This window comes from Trichechus manatus, unplaced genomic scaffold (assembly GCF_000243295.1).
Source record: "Trichechus manatus latirostris isolate Lorelei unplaced genomic scaffold, TriManLat1.0 scaffold00024, whole genome shotgun sequence".
Lineage (NCBI taxonomy): Eukaryota > Metazoa > Chordata > Mammalia > Sirenia > Trichechidae > Trichechus > Trichechus manatus.
In genome coordinates, this window is record NW_004443960.1 from 4,385,088 (window position 1) to 4,404,706 (window position 19,619).

The 19,619-nt window shown below is 60.0% G+C and overlaps 3 protein-coding genes across 3 annotated transcripts in view; 2 read left to right on the top strand and 1 right to left on the bottom strand.

The window, feature by feature from the left end:
* The window catches only part of MGRN1 (mahogunin ring finger 1), a 65,509-nt gene extending 58,616 nt beyond the window's left edge, over window positions 1–6,893 (top strand). Inside the window, exons 15-17 of the mRNA XM_012554638.2 lie at window positions 403–445; window positions 1,275–1,364; window positions 5,550–6,893. Coding sequence (XP_012410092.1) covers window positions 403–445; window positions 1,275–1,364; window positions 5,550–5,662 — 246 coding nt within the window. The 3' untranslated portion in view covers window positions 5,663–6,893. The remainder of the gene's footprint in view (window positions 1–402; window positions 446–1,274; window positions 1,365–5,549) is intronic.
* Window positions 6,894–9,552: 2,659 nt separating this feature from the next.
* NUDT16L1 (nudix hydrolase 16 like 1) lies at window positions 9,553–12,153 on the top strand. Its single transcript, XM_004373223.2, has 3 exons — window positions 9,553–9,732; window positions 9,807–10,067; window positions 10,698–12,153. Exons 1-3 carry the CDS (start codon window positions 9,583–9,585, stop codon window positions 10,917–10,919), a joined length of 633 nt encoding a protein of 210 aa, XP_004373280.1. The 5' UTR covers window positions 9,553–9,582; the 3' UTR covers window positions 10,920–12,153.
* Window positions 12,154–12,250: 97 nt separating this feature from the next.
* The window catches only part of ANKS3 (ankyrin repeat and sterile alpha motif domain containing 3), a 34,117-nt gene continuing 26,748 nt past the window's right edge, over window positions 12,251–19,619 (bottom strand). The window contains exons 8-17 of the mRNA XM_012554649.2: window positions 17,427–17,564; window positions 16,857–16,963; window positions 16,305–16,481; window positions 14,684–14,808; window positions 14,129–14,270; window positions 13,626–13,798; window positions 13,267–13,352; window positions 12,788–12,871; window positions 12,484–12,575; window positions 12,251–12,394 (exon numbers count right to left, since the gene is read on the bottom strand). Coding sequence (XP_012410103.1) covers window positions 12,496–12,575; window positions 12,788–12,871; window positions 13,267–13,352; window positions 13,626–13,798; window positions 14,129–14,270; window positions 14,684–14,808; window positions 16,305–16,481; window positions 16,857–16,963; window positions 17,427–17,564 — 1,112 coding nt within the window. The 3' untranslated portion in view covers window positions 12,251–12,394; window positions 12,484–12,495. The remainder of the gene's footprint in view (window positions 12,395–12,483; window positions 12,576–12,787; window positions 12,872–13,266; window positions 13,353–13,625; window positions 13,799–14,128; window positions 14,271–14,683; window positions 14,809–16,304; window positions 16,482–16,856; window positions 16,964–17,426; window positions 17,565–19,619) is intronic.

Below are 19,619 nucleotides of genomic sequence, written 5' to 3' on the forward strand. Positions count from 1 at the left end.
CGCCCCCTGCCTGCCCCGGCCCCGCCTGCCTCCAGGATCTCAGTGTCCTTGCCCTCGTGAGCCTGTCCCCATCACCCACCCCTCCCAGGCTCAAAGCCTGCCTGTTCGGAATCCCACCTCCCTGCACACAAGCTTGGGGCCTTGGTCTAGCTATGTACCGTCCAGCCCCAGTGTCCCGTCTAAAGTGGAGGGAATACGAAATGCTGTATGCCAGGCCCAGGGCGTGCAGAGCCCGGCGCGTGAAGGAGTGGTGGCTGTGTCCTGCAGTGGTGACCGCAGCGCCCCCGTCATCTCCCCTGGCCGCCTGTGGCCTTGTCACTGGCGAGCTGGCTCCAGGCCGCGGCTGATGGCACCAGTCCTGGGCACTGGAGCACCAGCCAGACTTACCTCTTTGCCCCATAGAGTTTCATCACGGAAGAGGTTGACGAGATGTCGGTAAAGCAAGGTGAGCCCTCTCCTTCCCGAGAAGCTCCACTCTTCTAGAGGTTTCCCAAGGCACGGCACTCCCTGACTCCCGCCCCGCCCTGTGATCCTCCCAGGTGCGGCCTCCGCGTTGTGGCTGCTCCTGGCTGCCCCTCCGTACCCACTCCAGGGCCTGTGCCTCTCCATACCCACTCCAGGGGCTTGTGCCAGGGTTTATCAGTAGCATGCATTTTACTTCACGCCCAGTCATCTCTGCATGCAGCCTGGCAGGGGCTCTGGGTCACTGATCAGCCTCCAGGCCTGTCACCCGTATCAGCCACCTAAGCACCTTCGGCTGGGTCTGCTCACGGCCCCCACCTCCAGAGTGTGGTTCCCACTGTGGTCTGAGGGCTTGTCTCTGGGCTGGGGCTGGTGAAACGCTCTCCCTCCGCCCTCTCAGCAGTTCCACTCCAGTTAGATACGTCCTGCTGGCCCCCCTGAGGTGAACGGGTAGCGAGGTGAACGGGCTTTATGCGCACGTGTGTGAGGCAGCGCCTGTCCTGGCCTCAGGCCAGGGTGGTAGGGCCTGGGGTGGGGCCTCAAGGGGGGCTGTGCTGCTTGCTTGGGGAGGCAGAGAAAATGGTTAATAGCCATCAGCGTGTGAAATACTCATGTAGTCAAAACAACACAAAAGGCCCAAGGTAAGGAAGGGAAGAAGGAGGGAAAGAAAATGAGAAAAGGAACCGTCCAGATCTGGGGCTCCTGCGGGGCTGGGTGGGAAGTCGGGGCGGGGTCTGGGGCTGCGAGCTGTCAGGTGGAGGGACATGGGCTCTTGGGCCTTGGGGTTGCTGACCTCGCCCTCCTCACTGCAGGGAGCCAGGCCCCGTCCGTTGAGAGCATCCTGCCGGACAGCAGCCCCGAGCACCATGGCCTCGGCCCGCCCGCCGACATCTTCCTGCCAGGTACAGCACCTGCCCCGTGGGCGCTGGGGGCACCTGCCCAGCTGGGGCCCTGTCTGTCCTCGGTGCACGCAGCAGGGCCTAGCTGCTGGGAACCAGGCCGCCTGTCCCCCGGCTCCATGCCTGGGCCTGCCCAACGCAGGCCTCAGGCCAAGGCAGGTTCCACAGCCACCCTCCCTGCAGCACTGGCTCTCTGGAGGAGAGGCCAACTGCCAGGCCCTGCCCACCCCAGAGTCTCCATCTGTGGGACAAGTAGTGGGGAAGGCCCCCCGTGGGCCCGGGGGACACCGGGCCAGGTGCTGGGTGACCCAGCCGCAGGGTCTCTGCCCTCGGGGGCTACCATCAGGTGGAGGTACAAACAGAAAGTCCGAAAGCAAGCATGTGACTTTGTATCAGGTGAGGGTTCTAGGACAGAGAAAGCAAGAACAGCGACCTCTGGGCCACCCACCTGTCCCAGCAGCCAGCCAGCTCCCGCAGCGCTTGGGAAGCAGCGTGTACCAGGTCAGGGTTTGGAGGGCAGGCTGGGCGCCCAGGTGCCGGCGGCGGGGTGGGGGGGTCTTGCTTTTCTCTCTCCCCTTCCCAAAGGCTTTTTAGGCCAGGCTCCGCTGGCTCAGCCCCTTGCCCTCTGCCCTGCCGGGTTCAGATTTCTCTGCTTCAAACCCTGGGTTCCAAGGAAGGGCAGTAGGAGCCGGGGTGGGGATGGGGCTCTCAGGTCATTTGTTCTGGGCTGCTAGACACCACGGAAGGTACTGGAATCCCGAGACAGAACTTCCGAAGCAGCTGCCCGGCAGAGCCCGGCACCCCGGGCCTTGTCCTGGCGCCCTGAGCCTTGTCCCAGGACCTCCCACGGCATGGTCCTCCCAGTTGCCTGGTCAGCCTGGGGTGGGGGTGGCTATGGTGGGCTTTGGTGTGAAAGACCCCTGTGCAAAGGGCCCCTTAGACCAGGCGGGTGTCCGGGTCCCTAGATGTGAGAAAGGAGGGTGGTTTTTTCCTGGCGCAGAACAGCCTCCCCCAAATATAAACCTGCGGGTGAAAGCCAAGTTTAGGACCTGCAGTTGGAAATAACATGGGCATTCAAGTAAGCTGTGTCAGAGACGTGGGGGCAGGAGGAGCGCCCGCTTCTGGGAGTCAGGAGTGTGATTTCTGGCCCTGCAGGATGCCACAGGCACCCGGAGGGAACCCGCTCCTTGCCTCTCCCGGGGGCCTGCAGAGCATTGGGGCATCCGTGGCACCAGCGCGGGCTCAGCTGCTGCACCCGCGGGGGAGGCCAGAATGCGGGGGTCTCGGCCTCCTTACGACAGTGGGCGTGGGGGTAGTGGATGGCGGAAGGTGAAGACAGCAGGTGGGGAGCACATGAATCATAGCCCACATGAGGCTGGTTTCCAAAGCGGGAACATCACTTGTGTCCCCGCTGCTCCACTTCCTCATTCTGACGCCAGCCACCACATGGCATGTTCTAACTCTAACCACCCAGAGTCAGGTCTCCAGAAGACCGACTGTCCTTTCAGCCTCTCTGCTGGCTCTTGCTGCCCCCAGGGGGTTCAGTAATTCCCTAGGATGACTCACAGAACTCACGGAAACTAGGACCTGTGCTCGTGGTGACTCATTTCTTGTACCTGAAAGGACACAGGCGTAGAGTGACATCAGGCAGGGTCTAGGGGAGGTCCTGGCTCCAGGCCTCTGTTGTCCCAGGGATGTGTCATTCCCTCTCATCTGTGTGGGTGCTCTCACCAATCCAGGAGGCTCCACCTGAGAGCCCCAAGGTCCTGGGTCCCCTAGTCCTTGGGACCTCAGTGAGTGCGCCTGACTGGGGCCTTAATGTATAGTCATGATCAGTCCAGTCAGTGGATGTCCATGGCTGCATCAGGCTCCCTCCCTCCCTGGGGCCTGTGTAGCTCTCCTGATAGTTTACATTTGGGCAAGTGTGGCCTCCCTGTTATAGAAGACGCCCCTGACTCTGGGTGCTCTCAGGCTGTTCTCAAAAACCCAAGACAAAAAGCCAGACTCAGTTCTGTGTGTGAGCGTGTGCTGGGCTCCAGGGCTGTGAGGCAGGTTAGGTAGTTTTACTGCCAGCAGCCCAGACAGAGGAGGGCTCTTGAGGACTCTGCTTTTCTCCCTGTGACTTGCTCTGGGCTGCAGAAGCCTTCCCTGTGTTCCCTTGGCTCTGGGGACCAACAGCCATCAGAGGCCCCATTGGCTGAGTGACAGCCTTTGGGGAAGCGCGCGGTGGTCTTGTCTGTGCGTACCCTTGTAATACCTGTTACACGCGTGACCTGCTGACACCCACGGCTCAGCTCCTGCCTTTTTTCACTTCACGGCCATCTCGGACATCTTTTCAGCATCTGTGTTTGCGTGTGTGCGTGTGAACACACACGCATCCTTCCTTTTCATCGACTACGCAGTTGTCCCCTGATGGAGGTAGCATAACAGTGAATTTCTGTGTCCCCTCTTGATGGAAAAAGAGGTGATGTAGGGAATATATGTAAAATAGGGAAAACCCAGGTCCTCTGTGTCCCAGACCCTGTGGGGTGGGGGCCCTCCTGGGCCTCAGGGCTCCGCCTTCCCCCCTTGGGGTCAGCCCCCAAGCAGCCCCAGCAGCCGGCCCTATACCCTCACTTTTAAGACACAGAAGCGGCACCGCGGCATCTGTATGCCCTGTGCAGGGGGATCTGCCCTCTCTGGGCCGCTGGCCAGCGGGCATGGTGTGGGCAGGCCTGGTGTGACCCTGGGCCCATTGCTCTGGTTTCTGGGTGTTGGTGGATTCCCCCTTGCTTCAGCAGATCTCCATGTGGGCCACAGGCAATGTGTCGCCCTCCCCCGGCTTCTCATGCAGCCCGTGCAAGCGCTTTGCTAACTGAGTTCCGTCTGTCTTTCCTCCTCTCTGACAGCCCTGGGTGCCGACTCCTGCTCTGTTGGTTTAGAGGAGTAAGCTGGTACGTCGCCTCCTTTCTTCACTTTCGAGGTAGTTCTTACGGGCATCCTGGCAGGGCGGCGAGAGGAGCACCTTCAGGCTTTCCGGTCTTCTTCCTCATCCACGGCGTCCCCCTTGGGCCTAGATTCTGAATCCGAGCTCTGACGGGCACCTTCACCCTGAAGAGGAACTCTGGGGCGGGCTGGCGGAGTTTGGAGCCAGAGGTTTTCCCACCTGGACTAGATGAGCCAGTCAAGTCTTCTAGCCATTAGGGTCCCCAGAGATGGTGCCTCAGCCCAGGCGTGCGTGGGCCACCCAGGCCTGCTGTCAGCAGGGCTTCTGTGGCACCCATGTGGGAAACATACTCCCGGGTGTGGCTCACCCGACCCGACCAGGCTCAGGTGTCCCTTTCTGTGTTGATTGGATGGCCAGTCTTGCGTCCCCACAAACACCTTCCTCTCCTCCTCGAGAAGTTTCTGACTGATCTTGTCTCTCTGTGGAGGTAGGGCCCGGCCCTTCTCTAAAGTTGGCCGCAGCCTCCATATCGGTGTGGGAGGTGCTCTTTGAGAGTTGGGATTTGTGTAAAACTTCCAGAAGTAAGAGATAGGACAGGCCTAGCTGCAGAGAATATTGAGCCCGTGGGCTGCGGGACAGCTGAGCCCCTGCGGGAAACACCTACTCCTTGCTGAATTAGAGGTCTGTGTCCCAGGCCACCAGGTGACAGAAGCATTTATTGGCTTGCCAGTTGAAGGAGCTTGTGGTGCCGAAGCATCAGGGTGGGTGGGCAGCGAGTGTGAGCCACCTGGCAGTCTGCGGCCCTGAGGAGTGTGGGCTGGCCCTGCCTGCCTGAGCCAGGCCATCCGTGTGAGCATGGCCAGGGGCAGACACGGTCAGGGACAGAGCACTGTATGGCATCATTGGGCACAGTCTGGAAATAAGACAGAAGGCCTTTGAGATAGCCCCCACTCCCCACAACGAGAAGCCTGTAGGGGTGGCTCTGAGCGGGGGCTCGGAATCCCTAGGGCTGTGTGCCGGCCTGGCGTCTGACTAAGCCCCATCCTGAGCCGTCGGAAAGGCCTTTACAGGACAGTGGTGGGTGGGAACCTGGGGAGTCCCACCCGAGAGAACCGTTGTTCTCCCCACACTCTGCAGGCACTCAGGACGCGGCCGCCCAGCCCTGGGCTCATGGAGGGTGGACCCCCGGGCCCGGTGGTGAGAAGAGCGGGCGAGGCTGGACCGGCGGCCGAGCATAACCCCTCTCTGCTTCCCACCTGCAGGATGCTCCGCCTCCACGGAGATGCCCCACGGCCTCGGCACCACTGGCCCACCCTGGCCTCTGCTGGGTGGCCCTCATCCCGACCCCGGGGCCACCGAGCTGACCCTCCTTTGAGAGCTGGCCCAGCCAGCAGCATGGAGCTCTCAGCTCCCCAGTGTTGCCAAGGGGCTGCCTGGGCCCAGTGCGACTCCGGCCTCCCACCTGCACGTGCCCACAGCCACCGGTTCTGAGGGCCAGCGGCCCTCGATCCAGGCACACATGGACATGACTGTCCCCTGATGCCCCTTTTTCTACGGTCGACGTGTTTGTAAATGGTACAGATGAAGGACAGCAGCTTTCTGCCGTTTGCTCTCGCGCTGCTGGTTGGCGGCAGGGCTGATTGGCCTGGGATTGGCGTGGCCCAGCCCCTAGCCGGGGGACCGGTGCCGGGAACTCGTATGACTGGTGGAAGAGCCTTTGCTGGCCATGAAGTGCCGTGTTGGGCCATGCGCTCTGCTCGCCTCTCCCCTGCTGGCCAGCTGGGGCCCTTGGGGCAGGCAGGGGTCTGGAGGCAAGGCTGCTGTGCAGACACAGGGTGTTCGCTGGTGGTTTCGGGGGGCAGCCTGCCCGCAGCCTCTTGGAGGCCCCAATCCATTTGCATCTCAGATGCCTCCACGTGGGGGCCTCCCGCTAGACCCGCCCACCCTGAGGGGCCCGCACGTCTGCCCCAGCTCTCCTGTGCCACGTCCGCATCCCTGTGCGTTTCTCTTTGACTCGTTGTCTGGGGCTCCTGGAGCGGACCTGCTGGGGAGCGGAGTCCCACCACAATGTTTTTTAGGGTAAACCTCTGAGCAGCGGAAGGATGATAGGGGCTGGCGTGGGACCTGGTGCTTGTAGGGTGAGAGCTGGCCCACAGGGGCCTTGAGCCAGCAGAGGTCCATGCGGCTCCCGGGGTGGGCAGCATCCTGGGACTCTCCCAGCCTCTCCCTGCCTGTGCACCTCTGGGCGCTCGGGAGAATCCGTTGATCAGACTTCTTTTCCTCCAGCTGATTCTGCACGTGGTGCCCTCACCTTTTCACAGCCCTGCTTGTCCCAGGCCGCCCGCCCGTGCCCAGCTCTTACGCCAGCCCTCCTGTCCTGCCGTGCTCAGGCACCCACCGCACTCACACACGTGTGCGCGCGCACACACAGGCCGGCGTCTCTCCTCTGCTCACTGGCCGTTGGTGTTGGAGCTGGCGCTCTGTGTGAAGGCCAGTGCTGGTTTGCCCATCTTGCTTCCGCGTGCTATCGCTTGTAATCTGATTGGCTAGTTTTTTGTCCGTTTTTACTGTGTATTTATAGTAATAAAATCATGCAGCAATATCCTGTCCTGTACTTCACGTGTGGCCACATGGCGATGCACTCCTCCCCCCACCCCCGGGCCCCCCAGCAGTTTCGTGGTCAGGCAGCAGGGCGTGACTGGTCAGTGCTGGCTCTGGACACCCTCACAGCCGTGCGAGCACCACTTCGGGGCCCTGGCCAGTGGCTCAACCCTCCTCGGCTTCACTTTCCCCATGTGTGAGGTGGCAGTGGCTGTTGGCTGTCCCAGGAAGGATGAGGGTTCAGTGGGTTATGTGTGGCCCGCTGTTGGCGACCACATGCAGGAGTTGCTGCTCCTGGCCACTCTCTCCCTCATCATCACTGCCAAGTCTTGGGTGGAGGGAAGGGGACCCGAGGGGTGGTTTGAGCCCACTTCTCCATCAGACAGGGCCTGTCCTGGGCGTTCCTGTCAGCGAGACGCGCTGAATGCGGAATGGATGCTGCTAACTGTGAGGTAGGAAGCAAACGGTTGACATGATTGAGGTCACGCAGGACTTGATTTGACCAGGGAGGTTGGGGGGCTGCTTTGAGGAGGCAGGATTTAAGTCAAGACCTGGAGGACGAGAAGAGCCCAGAAGAGTGTGTCCAGGCAGCGGGGCCAGCAGGTGCAAAGGTCTGGAGGCCGAGAGCCTAGGGCGCTGGTGGAGTGGAAGTACCGCAGGGCAGGGAGAGCTGGAGTTGTATTATAAGGACTGTGGGGACCAGCAGAGTTCTTAGGCAGGGCAGGGGCCTGCTCTGATCACCTAGGTAAAGCTCCCCTGGGATCTCATGAAGAATGAGGTGAGGGGGCAAGTGTGGCTGCCAGGAGATGGGCTCCCAGCAAGAGCCCAGCCCCTCCAGTGGGACGTCATGGTCCTCACATGGACCCACCCCAGCGCTGAGGGCACCACTGCCCCCCGTGTGGGCTCCAGCTCCCTCCTCTGCACATACGGCCCCTCTAACCCCAGCCCAGGGGGTGAGGGCAGAACCCAGGTTTGTTCTTGGTCCAGCAGGTATTCAGGCCCTCGGTGTCAGACGGCTTCTTGGCTGGACAGAATTGAATTCCCCTCCGTACCTCCCAGACAGACCCGCCCTTCAGGCTTGTCAAGTATTGGGGTGGGCTGGCTTGAGGGAAACCATGCCCCTACGACCCTACTCCCACAGGTCCTGGGTTCTGCTGCCTGGAGGGGGGCCGTTCCCCTCGCTGGCCTCTCCCTCTCAGACCTGCTCACACACTCTGGACTCTGGTCTCTGCCTGAGGCTGCCCCTTCTGAGCCCTGCCCCCTGGCAGGTGGCCACAGCAGGGGACAGGCGCCCTCTCTGGGTTTTTTCCCCCACCTCTGGCAAACCAGTACCACAGACCATGGAGTGAGTCCCAGTGGACCCTGTCCACCCTCTGCCCGTCTCTGCCTCCCTGCTGCCTCAGCCTGCTCACAGCAGCCTTCCCGGTGCTAAGGACTGTGCACAGTGCCCCAAGGCTGCACCCAGTGGCCTCCACCCTGCCCACCCATCCTGCGCGGACAGGTGGATATTCCAGTGATCAGCTCAGCAAGTTCACGCTCACATGGAGCTCAGCCTGCTGTGGTGAGGGGAGTGGCACCCTCAGGATTTGGGGAATCCTGTTGTGCCCTCTGTCTTCCCTACGCCCCCTGAGCCCCGGTGACTTCCTTTTCCTGTGTGGCACAGGTGGTAAGTACGCAGGCCCTCCCCCAAGGAGGTTTTCTGTTGTGGACACTGGGAGCAGGGATGGGAGCCTGGCTCTGTCACCAACTGCTGGGTGCCCTTGGGCACATCCTGCCCCTCTGCGACCCCCAGGCTCCTTGCCTGTAAACTGGGGAGAGCCCACTTCCTCCCACAGTACCACGTATACGGTGCCTGACTTGGAAGCGACTTGGGCGCAGGACTGGGACTTGAGTCACTTCCGGCCTTAGCAGGCTGGGTTGGGGGGTCCCAGGGTTCTTGTCATTCCCCCAGCTGGTAGGATTGAGCATGGGCACAGTGACGGTGGGGCAGGAGGAGCTGTGCGCGGCTTTCCTTGCTCTTCTGGAGTCAGACCAAGGACTGGGTCTTCGGACAAGTTAAGTGCTCGGCAGGTGGTCGCGCCAGGACTGTAGGGCTGTAGGCGTGCGTGCGTGGCAGGGAAGGTTGTCCCCTCTGGTGTCAAGTCTCAGCCAGCTGTATTCTGGTGGCTTCGGGGCAGGACGCCCTCTACCTGCGCGGGGCCGCAGGGACTGGGCTGTCCCTCAGGTGGGAAGGCTGCACGCAGGGCACTTGCTGGTACGGAGGTGCTGCATGCGGCGCGCCTCTGCGGTGGACGGGCCGTGTGCACGTGGCAGCGGAGCCAGGTCGGACTCCAGGGCCACAGGCGCAACTGAGGCGGGCTCCGTAAAGGAGGAGCTGCCACCACCACGGGTGAAGTGATGGGCTCCGGCCTTCCTGTCTCGGGCGCCGGGCTCGGGCAGTGCATCCTGGGACTTGTGGTTTCGTGGGCCGTGGGCGGGGCCATCGCTTGGGCTGCACGGCTATTGGGCGACGGCGAGGGCGCCTGCCGCCCATCCGTTTGCGCAACCTCCCCCCTCCCGATTGGCACAGCCTTAGTCAGCGTCGGCGAGGGGCGGGCCCCGCTGAGCGCCGGGCGAGGATTGGCAGGGCGCAGCAGAGGCGGGCCCGCGCATGCGCTTAAGAGGCCGACGCCGGTAGGTGGGGGCAGTGCCAAGATGGCGACAGCTCTGCCCGAGTTGAAGCAAATCAGCCGGGTGGAGGCGATGCGCCTGGGGCCGGGCTGGAGCCACTCGTGCCATGCCATGCTGTACGCCGCCAACCCCGGGCAGCTCTTCGGCCGCATCCCCATGCGCTTCTCGGTGCTGGTGAGGACGGCGGCGGGCGGGCCGGGGTCGGGGTCTCCGCGGCCCGGCCCGCCCGTGACCGGCTCCCCTTGCAGATGCAGATGCGCTTCGACGGGCTGCTGGGCTTCCCCGGCGGCTTCGTGGACCGGCGCTTCTGGTCGCTGGAGGACGGTCTGAACCGGGTGCTGGGCCTGGGCCTGGGCTGCCTGCGCCTCACCGAGGCCGACTACCTGAGCTCGCACCTGACCGAGGGCCCGCAGCGCGTCGTGGCGCACCTGTACGCGCGGCAGCTGACGCTGGAGCAGCTGCACGCAGTGGAGATCAGCGCGGTGCACTCCCGCGACCACGGCCTGGAGGTGGGGCCGCCGCCGGGCCCCGCCCTGCCCCGGGTTGGCTCTGGCCCCGCGGAAGGCACCGATGGGTAACACGTCCCGAGCGTCCCCTGGCCGGGCCGGGTGGGGTGTCGCTGTCTCAGCAGCGGGCTGGGGGAAGGGGCTTGGGGCTGGGATGGAGGGGCTGGGGCGCCCTCAGGGCTGTGTTACAGTGTCTGCCTTGCTGCCTGCCATTGCCAATCCTGGGAGTGGGGCGTGGGATGGGGGGTACTTGGGGTCGAGAGGGGTGTGCTCAAGGGCTGGGAGGGAAGGAGGTTGGGGTTGTGGCGGGGAGGTGCTTGGTGTTTTGTGAACTGGAAGGGCTGGAAGGGCTAGGTGTGACATGGGCTGTTTGGGGTTCACCGAGTGGAAGTAAGGAGCACGGGGTGTGGGTCGGAAGGGGTGGCAGGCAAGGTGGGCGAGGGGGGCAGAAGGGGCATGGGGGTCTTGGCTTGTGTCGGCCTTGGAGTGTGTTCAGGGGTGGTGTGACGCTCCAAGGGGAGCTGGCTGGTTTTGCCTCGTCGACCCAGGCCCCCGGTTTTGTGTCCTTGGCCCAGCAGCTTGCCAGGGGCTCACCTTCTGGCGGGGGCCCAACCCTGACTTCTCTTCACACAGGTGCTGGGGCTGGTGCGTGTCCCCCTGTACACCCAGAAGGACCGCATGGGGGGCTTCCCCAATTTCCTCAGCAACGCCTTCATCGGCACCGCCAAGTGCCAGCTCCTCTTCGCCCTCAAGGTGCTCAACATGATGCCCGAGGAGAAGCTGGTGGAGGCCCTGGCTGCTGCCACCGAGAAGCAGAAGAAGGCCCTGGAGAAGCTGCTGCCAGCATCCTCCTGAGGGGCCCTGCCCCTGGCTCCCTGTGCCCTCGGGCCGACTTGATCCCACGGAAGTGTGTCTCCTAGCGTGCGTGCGTGCGTGTTTGACCCCCCTGCTGACTGCCTGGGGCCAGTGGGCACCTCGTCGTCTTCTGTCCTGAGCAGTTCCCTGGGCCAGCTGGAACTCAGGTTTGCAGGGCTGGGCAGCCTGGGAGCACCAAGCCAGGCTCTCACCCACCCATGGTGCACACTGTCCTCTGAATCTCTGTCCCGGGGCAAAGGGAAGCCTCGGGCTGATTCCCTGGGTGTGTCAGTGCCACACTCTGTGGACAATCTGTTCCTGTAGAGGACACCCTTTTCCAGGTTGACTCATTCCTGTATCGCCCCAGGGCCTGAGAGCCAGGTGGGGTAGGATGTTGTACTGTTAGTTTTGGTTGTTGGATTTACTGGGTTCAACTTTCTCTTTGGCTGTGTGTGCACTGCAGTGAGGCTGGGCTTGGTGCCAGAGAGCAGTTGGGCCAAGGGCCCGCTGTGTGTGGCTTGTTGAAGAAGAAGAGAAATAAAGTAGCTCCGAAGCTGCTCTCCATGTGTTCTCCGTTTCGACGGGAGGCCAGGGCTGAGCCTGGGAGGTGCCAGGCCCAAGAAGAGACACTGGCTTGTCCCTCCTGTTCAGGCTAGAGCCAGCTGTGTCTGCATGCTCTCTGTGGTGCTCCCGGCCTCTGACGTCTGGGCCCTGGTTTGGTAGCTTCTGTGCTGAGGCTGTCAGAATTAGGCCCCCTTTCTCCATTCCCAGCACAAGTTGCTCAAGGAGACTGCCTGCATGGGCTGAGGACTCAAAACGGTGGTGAGGGCACTACAGGCTGCCTCAAACGGGATGTTTCCAGAGCCTTGCTGGCTGCGTATGTAAGCAGGGCCCCAGCTCAGCCTGGGTGTCCAGGCCCCCAGACAGCCCCAGTGAGAGCTCGAGGGGTGGGTAAACGGATGCCCTCCAGGGAGGGGCTCAGCTGTAGGAGCAGCCTGAGTCAAGGTGGACTCTGCGCTCACTCGGGCAGAGGGGCTGCCAGGCTGAGCAGCTGTCCTGGCTGAGGACCTGGGGGTTCACTGGGGCTGGGTCTCAGCCTGATGGCGGTGGCCATTACTGTGTGGCCTGTGGCCAGAGCTGAGCCTCTCACCAACTGATGTTAGATTTTATTTTCCAACAAATAACATGTGCTGACCAGGTGCTCCAGTCCGCACCCAAAGGTCAAACCTGAGTCTGGCGCCTGTGGTGTGGAGCCCACACTCTAGGCCAAGGCTGCCCGCACGCTGTGGGCCTTACCGCCAGTTCTGAGTGTGCAGGGCCCATCCCGCCTCAGTGCTGGCCCCGTGTGGCCTGTCCTGCCTCTGCCACTGCTCTGCGGGGCCCGGTCCTCAGCCCCCTGGGCCACCACTGCTCCCTGCCCACGACGTCCTTCTGGCGCACAGCTTCAGGGTGGAGTAGTCACCCAACGTCAGATTCTGAAAAGAAAAGTCCCCATGAGAGAAGGGGATACGAGGACGTGGTGCCCTTCCGCTGCCCGAGCAGAGCCCGCCCCGCATGCACTCACCGGCCCGCCTGACTACGGCTCCCGCCAGTTCTGTTTCCCATTTAGCACTTGCAGCTTCTCCAGGCTCTGGGTCACTGAGCACAGTGCCTGTCCTGGGGACGCAACGACAGTCACTGCTCTGCTGGTGGGGGGAACCCTCAGGGCACTAGGGATGGTGACCTTGAACCTTTCTTGGTGGGCTTCCCTGGGAAGGGGGCCTCCAAAACACAGGTGCTCTTGATGTTCGCCCAAGTGTGACCACAATCCCCCATCCCCTGCAGGAGCATGAGCCGTGGGCAAGGTGCACTCCCGGCTCGAGACTTACCCATCTCCCGGATGCAGTCCTCCAGGGCTCCTGAAAGCTCGAGGAGGCTCATGGCCTGCAGGGATGCCTGCCAGCCTTTGCAGTCTGCAGGGCAGAGGTCTGGTGAGCCTGGGGTCTGTGTCCTGCAGGCCCTGCCACTGTCCTGGGCTGCTGAGCTGTCCCCATTGGGCCCCCTGAGAGGCGCTATGTCAAAAGTTAGGGCTGAGCCTGGGAGAGAAACTGTGAGGCTCGAGTGGCTGGCCTGAAGAGAGGCGGCTGGATCGGTCTGCCACGGCCCACACTCACCTCTGCCTATCTCCAGCAACTAGGGGGGACAGGGCTCTCCCCGTCACAGGTGAGGAGAGCCTGGGTGCTGTGCATGGGGACCCGCGGAGGGGCCGTCAGACAGGACAGATGTGCGGAGATACCGGCATAACCCTACCTGAGGCATGTCTGCCCACCCGTATACCCAGCCCCGAGCCGGAACACGGCCCCCTTACCAGCCGTGGGTATGACTGAGCCCAGGACTGTCCCTCCTGGAGACTCGCCCTGCCTCACCCGGGCCGACAGCTCCGCTTGGCAGGCTCTGTGGACACAAGACGCCATGGTGGTGAAGGAGGGTCCCAGGGCTACAATCGGGGCCGACACCCTCCCAGCATCAGGCCTTAGAGTGAGGAGTGGGCACCGACAAACTCCACGGGGTCTTGAGACCTGGGCCGGCCCCACAGGGACCAACGCCCAAAGGAAACGGGTGTGGCAGTGAGGCGACCTGAGGACAGCCCCGTGGGTGGACAGCAGGAGAAAACACGGTGACTTGGCATCCAGTCCCCCGGAAGCTACTCTACAAGGGGCCACTCACTGCAGCTGATCCAGGATGAGGGTGGCGGCGCGCGCGAGGGCCTGGGTCTCCTGCAGCTGGGCGTGCGCAGCCTTGCGGGCACTGTCTTGTTCCAGGAGGCAGCTCTCCACCACGGCCCGCAACTCCTGCTCCTGCGACACCTGGCCCCGCACGGCCTCCACCTCCTCGCAGCGCTGCGGCAGAGGGTGCAGCTGTGGGGGGCTGGTCCTCCTCCCCCTGGGGCCAGGTATGTCGCTGTGTTTTAGACCCACTGACTCTCCCTCCCCTTGGCTCTGGGAGGCCTCTTCTCATACCCATCTCCCTCCCTACGGCCCCTCATGGTTTCCAAGCACACCACCTCACCCTCCTGGTCTTCTCAGCTTTGTTCCCGCTGGACTCCCACCCCCTCTTGGGTATCCTCTGTCCTGTGCCTCCCTCTCCCCCAGGCTCCTCGGCTGACCCTCTGGGGTGTCTGGCCCTTTTCTGCAGATGCAGCTCGGCCCCTCGTCCTGACACGCGCTCACCTTGTGCAGCTGGATGGCCAGCTCCTGCATCTCGGCCTCGAGCCGGTCGGCGTAGGCCAGCTCCAGGGCGTCCCCAGGGGGGCGGGCACTGCTGTGCCAGCGGGCAATAGCAGAGGTCATCTTCCTCTTGGGCCCAAACAACCTGCAGGATGAGGAGAGAGGACAGCGGTCGGCGTCTGTGCACGAAGACCATGTGTCATCCTCTGCCATGACTGTGTCCTGGGGACACAAGGTGGTGAGAAAAGGGCCAGCCCCCCACTGGCCCCTCTGCTGCTTTCCCCACACACAGTCCCTGCTGGCCTGCTCGAGGCATGGGCAAGGCCTGCCTCAGCCAAGTCTGGAAGCTTCCAAATGTTAGCTGGTGGTAAAAGTCTGAGGGCAATCGGCCAGGCCATTCTTAGGAGCTGACTTGAGTGTGTCCAAGCCAAGGGTGGCTGAGTGGAAGAGGGGAGCTGGCTCTGGAGGAAGAAGGCCGACTTCTAGACCTAGGATGTGAGAACCGACACCGGCCTAGCACGCTGGCTGGGACAGTGGGGTGGGGCCCTCCACACTCACGTGATGCCGATCTCCTTCAGGTCGCTCTCGGTGAGGGTCAGGAAGATGCGGAGGTCCACATCCTGCTCCTCAAACACCTGCAGGTACTTCAGACACCCAATCTGCTCTAGCAGTGAGGCAAGGTCCTGGAGGGCGAGACGGGGCCAGGCCAGCTCAGGCACGAAGCACAGAGTCGGGGCACCGAGCCACCCTCCTGCTGACCACGCAGCCCCCTCTGGGCCCTGCTGGTTCCCCACGTTCAGCACCAGGAAGGTGATCTGTCCCCGTGGCTGCAGGCAGAGTAGAGAGGCCGGGGACACAGGGAGACACCCCTAGATGGTTTCCGACGAGAACCTGAGGACCCCGTGTATGTGATGAGTCATTTCTCTTGCTGCTTTTAAGATTCTCTGTCTTGGGCTTTCAGCAGTTTATGACGTGTGTAGATGCGGACCTCTGAGTTTATCCTACTAGAAGTTCGCTGAGTTTCTTGGATGTACAGGTTCATGTCTTCCCTCAAATTAGAAGCTTCTGGTTGCCGTTTCTTCAGATACCTTCCTGCCCTCTCCTCCTGGGACTCCCACAGTCTGGGGCCTGGTGGTGTCTCGCAGGTCTCCGCCTCACTCTTCAGGTTTTGTCTTTTTTCCCTTCTGTTCTCTCTCCCGTTCTCTCTTCTTCCTGCTCAAATCTGCTTTTGAACCCGTCTGGTCAATTTTCCATTTCAGTCACTGCGCTTTTCAACTCCAGAATTTCTCTCTTTATTGGTATTTTCTGTGTGGTAAGCTATCACTCTCCCACTTTAGCCGTCTGAAGACAATCAAGACAGCTGATTTCAAGTCTTTGTCTAATTAGTCCAGTCAAGGTCTGGGCTTCCTCAGGGACAGTGTCTGCTGATTGCTTTTTTATCTGTGTATGAGCCATACTTTGTTTCTTGGCATGTCTTGCATTTTGTTGTTGAAAACTGAACGTTTTAAATAACATAATGTAACTAGAAATCTGTGCCCCTGCTCCTGCATGTCATAGATGCTGTTTGTTAGTGAATTATTTCTGAAATAATTCTGTAAAGTCTATGTTCTTTGTCATGTGTGGCCACTGAAGTCTCTACATGGTTAGCTTAGTGGTCAGCTAATGACTGCACAGAGATTTCCGTAAACATCTGGAACCAGTCTTAGCTGAGGGGCTCTGGGTGTGTTGGGGCACACCTTCAAAATTCAGCCAGGCTGTTGACAGCTCTGCCTTAGGCTTCACTTCTTGCTTGCTCAGAACCTCAAGGTCATTTAGAGGTAAGAACTTAGGGCCTTATCAGATCTTTCCTGAGCGTGCGCGTTGCCCTGCAAGCTTGCGGCCTTCTACATTTTCAGTAATGTGGCGGAGCTTTTCCAAGTGTCGGGGAACACCTCATTCCTCAGCTTCCTTTTAAGCCTTTTGGTTAGTCTGTTACTTGCCTCACCTGTCACCTAGCATCTCAGGCATCTGCAGAGTTAAAACACTTGTCTGTAATTGTCACCAAATGCCCCCACCTCCCAAGGAGAAGGCTTTCTTTTTGTGTTGGGTGGACAAGATCAGAGTCAGGTCAGATACAGCCAGCCATCATTAAGTATACAAAACATGTCTCACAAATCACAAAAAGTGCCATCGTCCTTACCTGGGGTCCTGAATAGGGGGACCTCTGGGTTTGGGGGATGGATCCTGGGGAAGAGGCTGCCCCGGAGGTTGCGATGCTGGGAGGCCACTGGCTGTCACTGTTGCTGTAACGGTTCTTGGTCTTCACATAGCTTTTCGTTTGCTTGCGAACTGAGCTTTTACGTGTGTGATCTGAATCCTGGGGCAAGAAGGATGTGTTTCAGGAAATCCTGACGTAACCCGGAAGGACTCACAGCTAGCACGGCTGTGTCCGGACTCTGCCCTCTGCCCCGTGACCAGCTTCTACGTCCTCATCTGGGCCATCTCCCTCACAGGGGGCAGGGGCGGCTTTGAAACCCGTCATGAAACCTCTCCCCACTCGCCACACAGAGGCGTCCTCGGTGACTCCACTGCGGTCTGCAACCAAACTCAGGCGGTGCCGCTAGAGCCCAGGCCCGGAGCCCCCACTTATGAGCAGTAGATGCTTGTTACCACCCTTGCTTACTCAAGCTGCTAGGCTTCCCCCATGATACCAAGAGAGGAGACAGGAAATCAAGGAAGAAAGAATCTTCACCTCATTGCTCTCCAGAGAGGCCTCGCTGCTGACTCCCTGGGCCTGGGCCAGCCCCTCACTGCTGCTGCTGCGGGCAGTCCCACGCTTCGTACAGGAAGTGTGCCCCTCTGGTAACGGTGAAGACAGGAGGACGCTGACCCCCGGCCTCTCTCAGGGTGACCACAGAACGGGCACTCCAGCCCCACGGCACTCATCTACTTCTTAAACAGTGTGACGTTTTCACCCATGCAGTGACGACTGCCTGTCCCACCCCCCTCCGCGCACTCGCAGGCAGGGCTTTTTGTTCAAGCTCTGACAACAGTGCTTGGCACACAGTGGGCACTCAGTAGCTGCTGAATGAGTGAATGCGTGTCCTTACAACAAGACACTTCCTGCCAGGAAGACTGGTACGAAAGCCTCTGAGGGCTTCCAAATCAAGGGGCTAACCCTGTCTGTCGGGATGACGCCCCCTGACGCCACACAGAGACACTGCACTGGACGCGTCTCCTCGCCTGTCCCCACAAGGCCCAGGGCCCTCAGTATTGTTCACTGTATCATCTACTGGGTGGGCAGCGGGGTGGGCGTGCATACCCCTGCTGCTGCTGCTGCTGCTCTCCACGTCACGGTCGTTGATGGGGGAGGTGACGTCCCGGTAGCAGAGGCCCTCCTCTTCCACAGGGTTCTCATCACTGCTGTTGAAGGTGACATAGCCCTGTGGAGGCACCTGCTCTGTGTACAGAAAGGGGCAGGTAAACCCAGACGAACAAGAAGAGAGATGCAGGCGCCTCTGCAGGGCTCTCGCTGTTGGAGAAGACCCGGGGCTTAGGCAGGCAGGGAGGAACTCGGAACTCCGTGCCCACTGCCTCATCTGCTCTCCTCAGTGCCTGGGACGCACCTGCTCTCTGCACTTTCCCCGCTGAGAACAGGCTCTGGGGCTCAGCGACCAGCAAGTGTGGCGTGGAGCCAGGCCTGGAGCCGCTAGCCTGCTGCCCCCCCCCACCCCCCCGACTAAACGCGGGCACTTCTTAACCCTTTGGTGACCAATTATTTTCTCCTTTGAATTTTTTGTTGATACTATGTGTTTTCACTAATGGAAGGCATGCTGATTAAAGGACCAATTCTGAATTTCTGTTGTCAGTTATGTATGGATTTTGATACCCATTATCTGGGGTCATGTGTCCCAGCGGATGCCAGATGTAATAAATCCTACTGATATGAGTCGATTGATGTGTGGTTAGATAACTTATAGGAGTTCATGTCTCTTGAAAAGTACCACTGCAGCGCATTATTCCTTACTGGAAAGGCATTATTTACATAGTGAGGAGGCTTATCTCACAGAAATAAAGGCAAACCTGTCAAAAGTTTAGAAAATTCACATATCCGAGAGGCATCACCTAAGACAATGCTCAAATCCACACAAAAATGAGGCTCCCACTCAGGATTTTTGAGTTTCACACGTTTCAAAAGGCTCCCACCTTGAGGCTAAATGCATTAAAATCAGGCTACCCCCTTTCCAAAGAACTCCAGAGGCACAGAAAGTGGTTGGGATACCATGTGTCCCACGCGTCTCTAAAGGGTTAAGCTAAAAATTAAGAAATGGTGAATTGTAATCCCAGATTCCACAGCTACAGAAAAAGACTAGCGCTAGGTGTTGTCTTCAGCTAGAAACATCTAATGCCACACACACCAGCCTTCATCCTTCCCTGAGACTCTAAACAGGCGTTAGTGGTGTTCCTCCTCGGGTCAATCAAGCCCAGCCAGAGATCCCACTAAACAGGAAGGTAAAGGTAAAGTGTCCTGGGCGAAAAATTAACAGCAGTCACACAGACTTCATGCCTTCCATGGATCTGCCTGATGAAAATGAGCAGAGAAGGCAGAACACAAAACCAGACAGTGTAACTCTTTCTTAAAATTGTTAGCAAAGAAAATACGCGCACTTAGAGAAAATTCAAATACGATCACAAAGTATAAGGAAAATCTTAAGTCCCCTGAAATGTCACCGAGAGAGACCCATCAGCATCCCTTCGGTGAACATTCTTCTGTACTTGTGGGTATCACTCCATAAAAATAACTGCCCAGACAGGCTTGGGCTTTGTATTCTTTTGGTAATTGGAAAGGCTCCTGTGTTTAGGTAGCACCCGCTGGGTGGCTATGCAGGTCAATCACACATACACTCTGGGGATAAGACCCATCCTGCCTATCCCCCCACTACACCTCAGGGTGGGGACAGGTAGCATGGACCCCTCAGAAGGACAGACTGCTGCTCAGAGAGACAACGACTCAGTCCCCGAGCTGTGAGCTCAAAAGCACAAAAGCCAGGATGCCCGGCGGCTCCCAGCACCTGGGGGAAGCTTGCCCGCAGCTGGGGGAAGGGTTTCTCCAGTCCCCCAGTCTGCCCACCCCTGAGAATGCAGGAAGAAGGCCTGTCTGGAGTTCTCAATCCAGCACAAATGAATTTGAGCATCCCAGGACCGTACAAGGGAATCGCATTACTCGTAGATCCTTGACAGAAACATGGCCGCCTCAGTTGGGGCAAGTCTCCTCCTACCCAGGCTTCAGAGGGGCTTGCTCATGAGAAGGGCCTATCCAACCAGCCCGCTGGACCAGCAGCCGCGGCCTGGCCCCAGACGGTGACAGCCATCAAAGGAAGATGTCACTCATAACTGAGTCCGTCCACTCGGTAAGGCTAGAGCAAAAAAGACAGCACCACACCTAATTCACCACTGCTCCTACTAACTCCTACTAACTCACCACCGCTCCTACTAACTCCTACTAACTCACCAC

Bases quoted from the DNA above. Each gene is read 5' to 3' on its own strand.
- NUDT16L1 (XM_004373223.2), top strand. From the start codon at position 9,583: ATGGCGACAGCTCTGCCCGAGTTGAAGCAAATCAGCCGGGTGGAGGCG. The intron at 9,733-9,806 runs GTGAGGACGGCG...CTCCCCTTGCAG, and splicing joins CCATGCGCTTCTCGGTGCTG to ATGCAGATGCGCTTCGACGG. The intron at 10,068-10,697 runs GTGGGGCCGCCG...CTCTTCACACAG, and splicing joins CCCGCGACCACGGCCTGGAG to GTGCTGGGGCTGGTGCGTGT.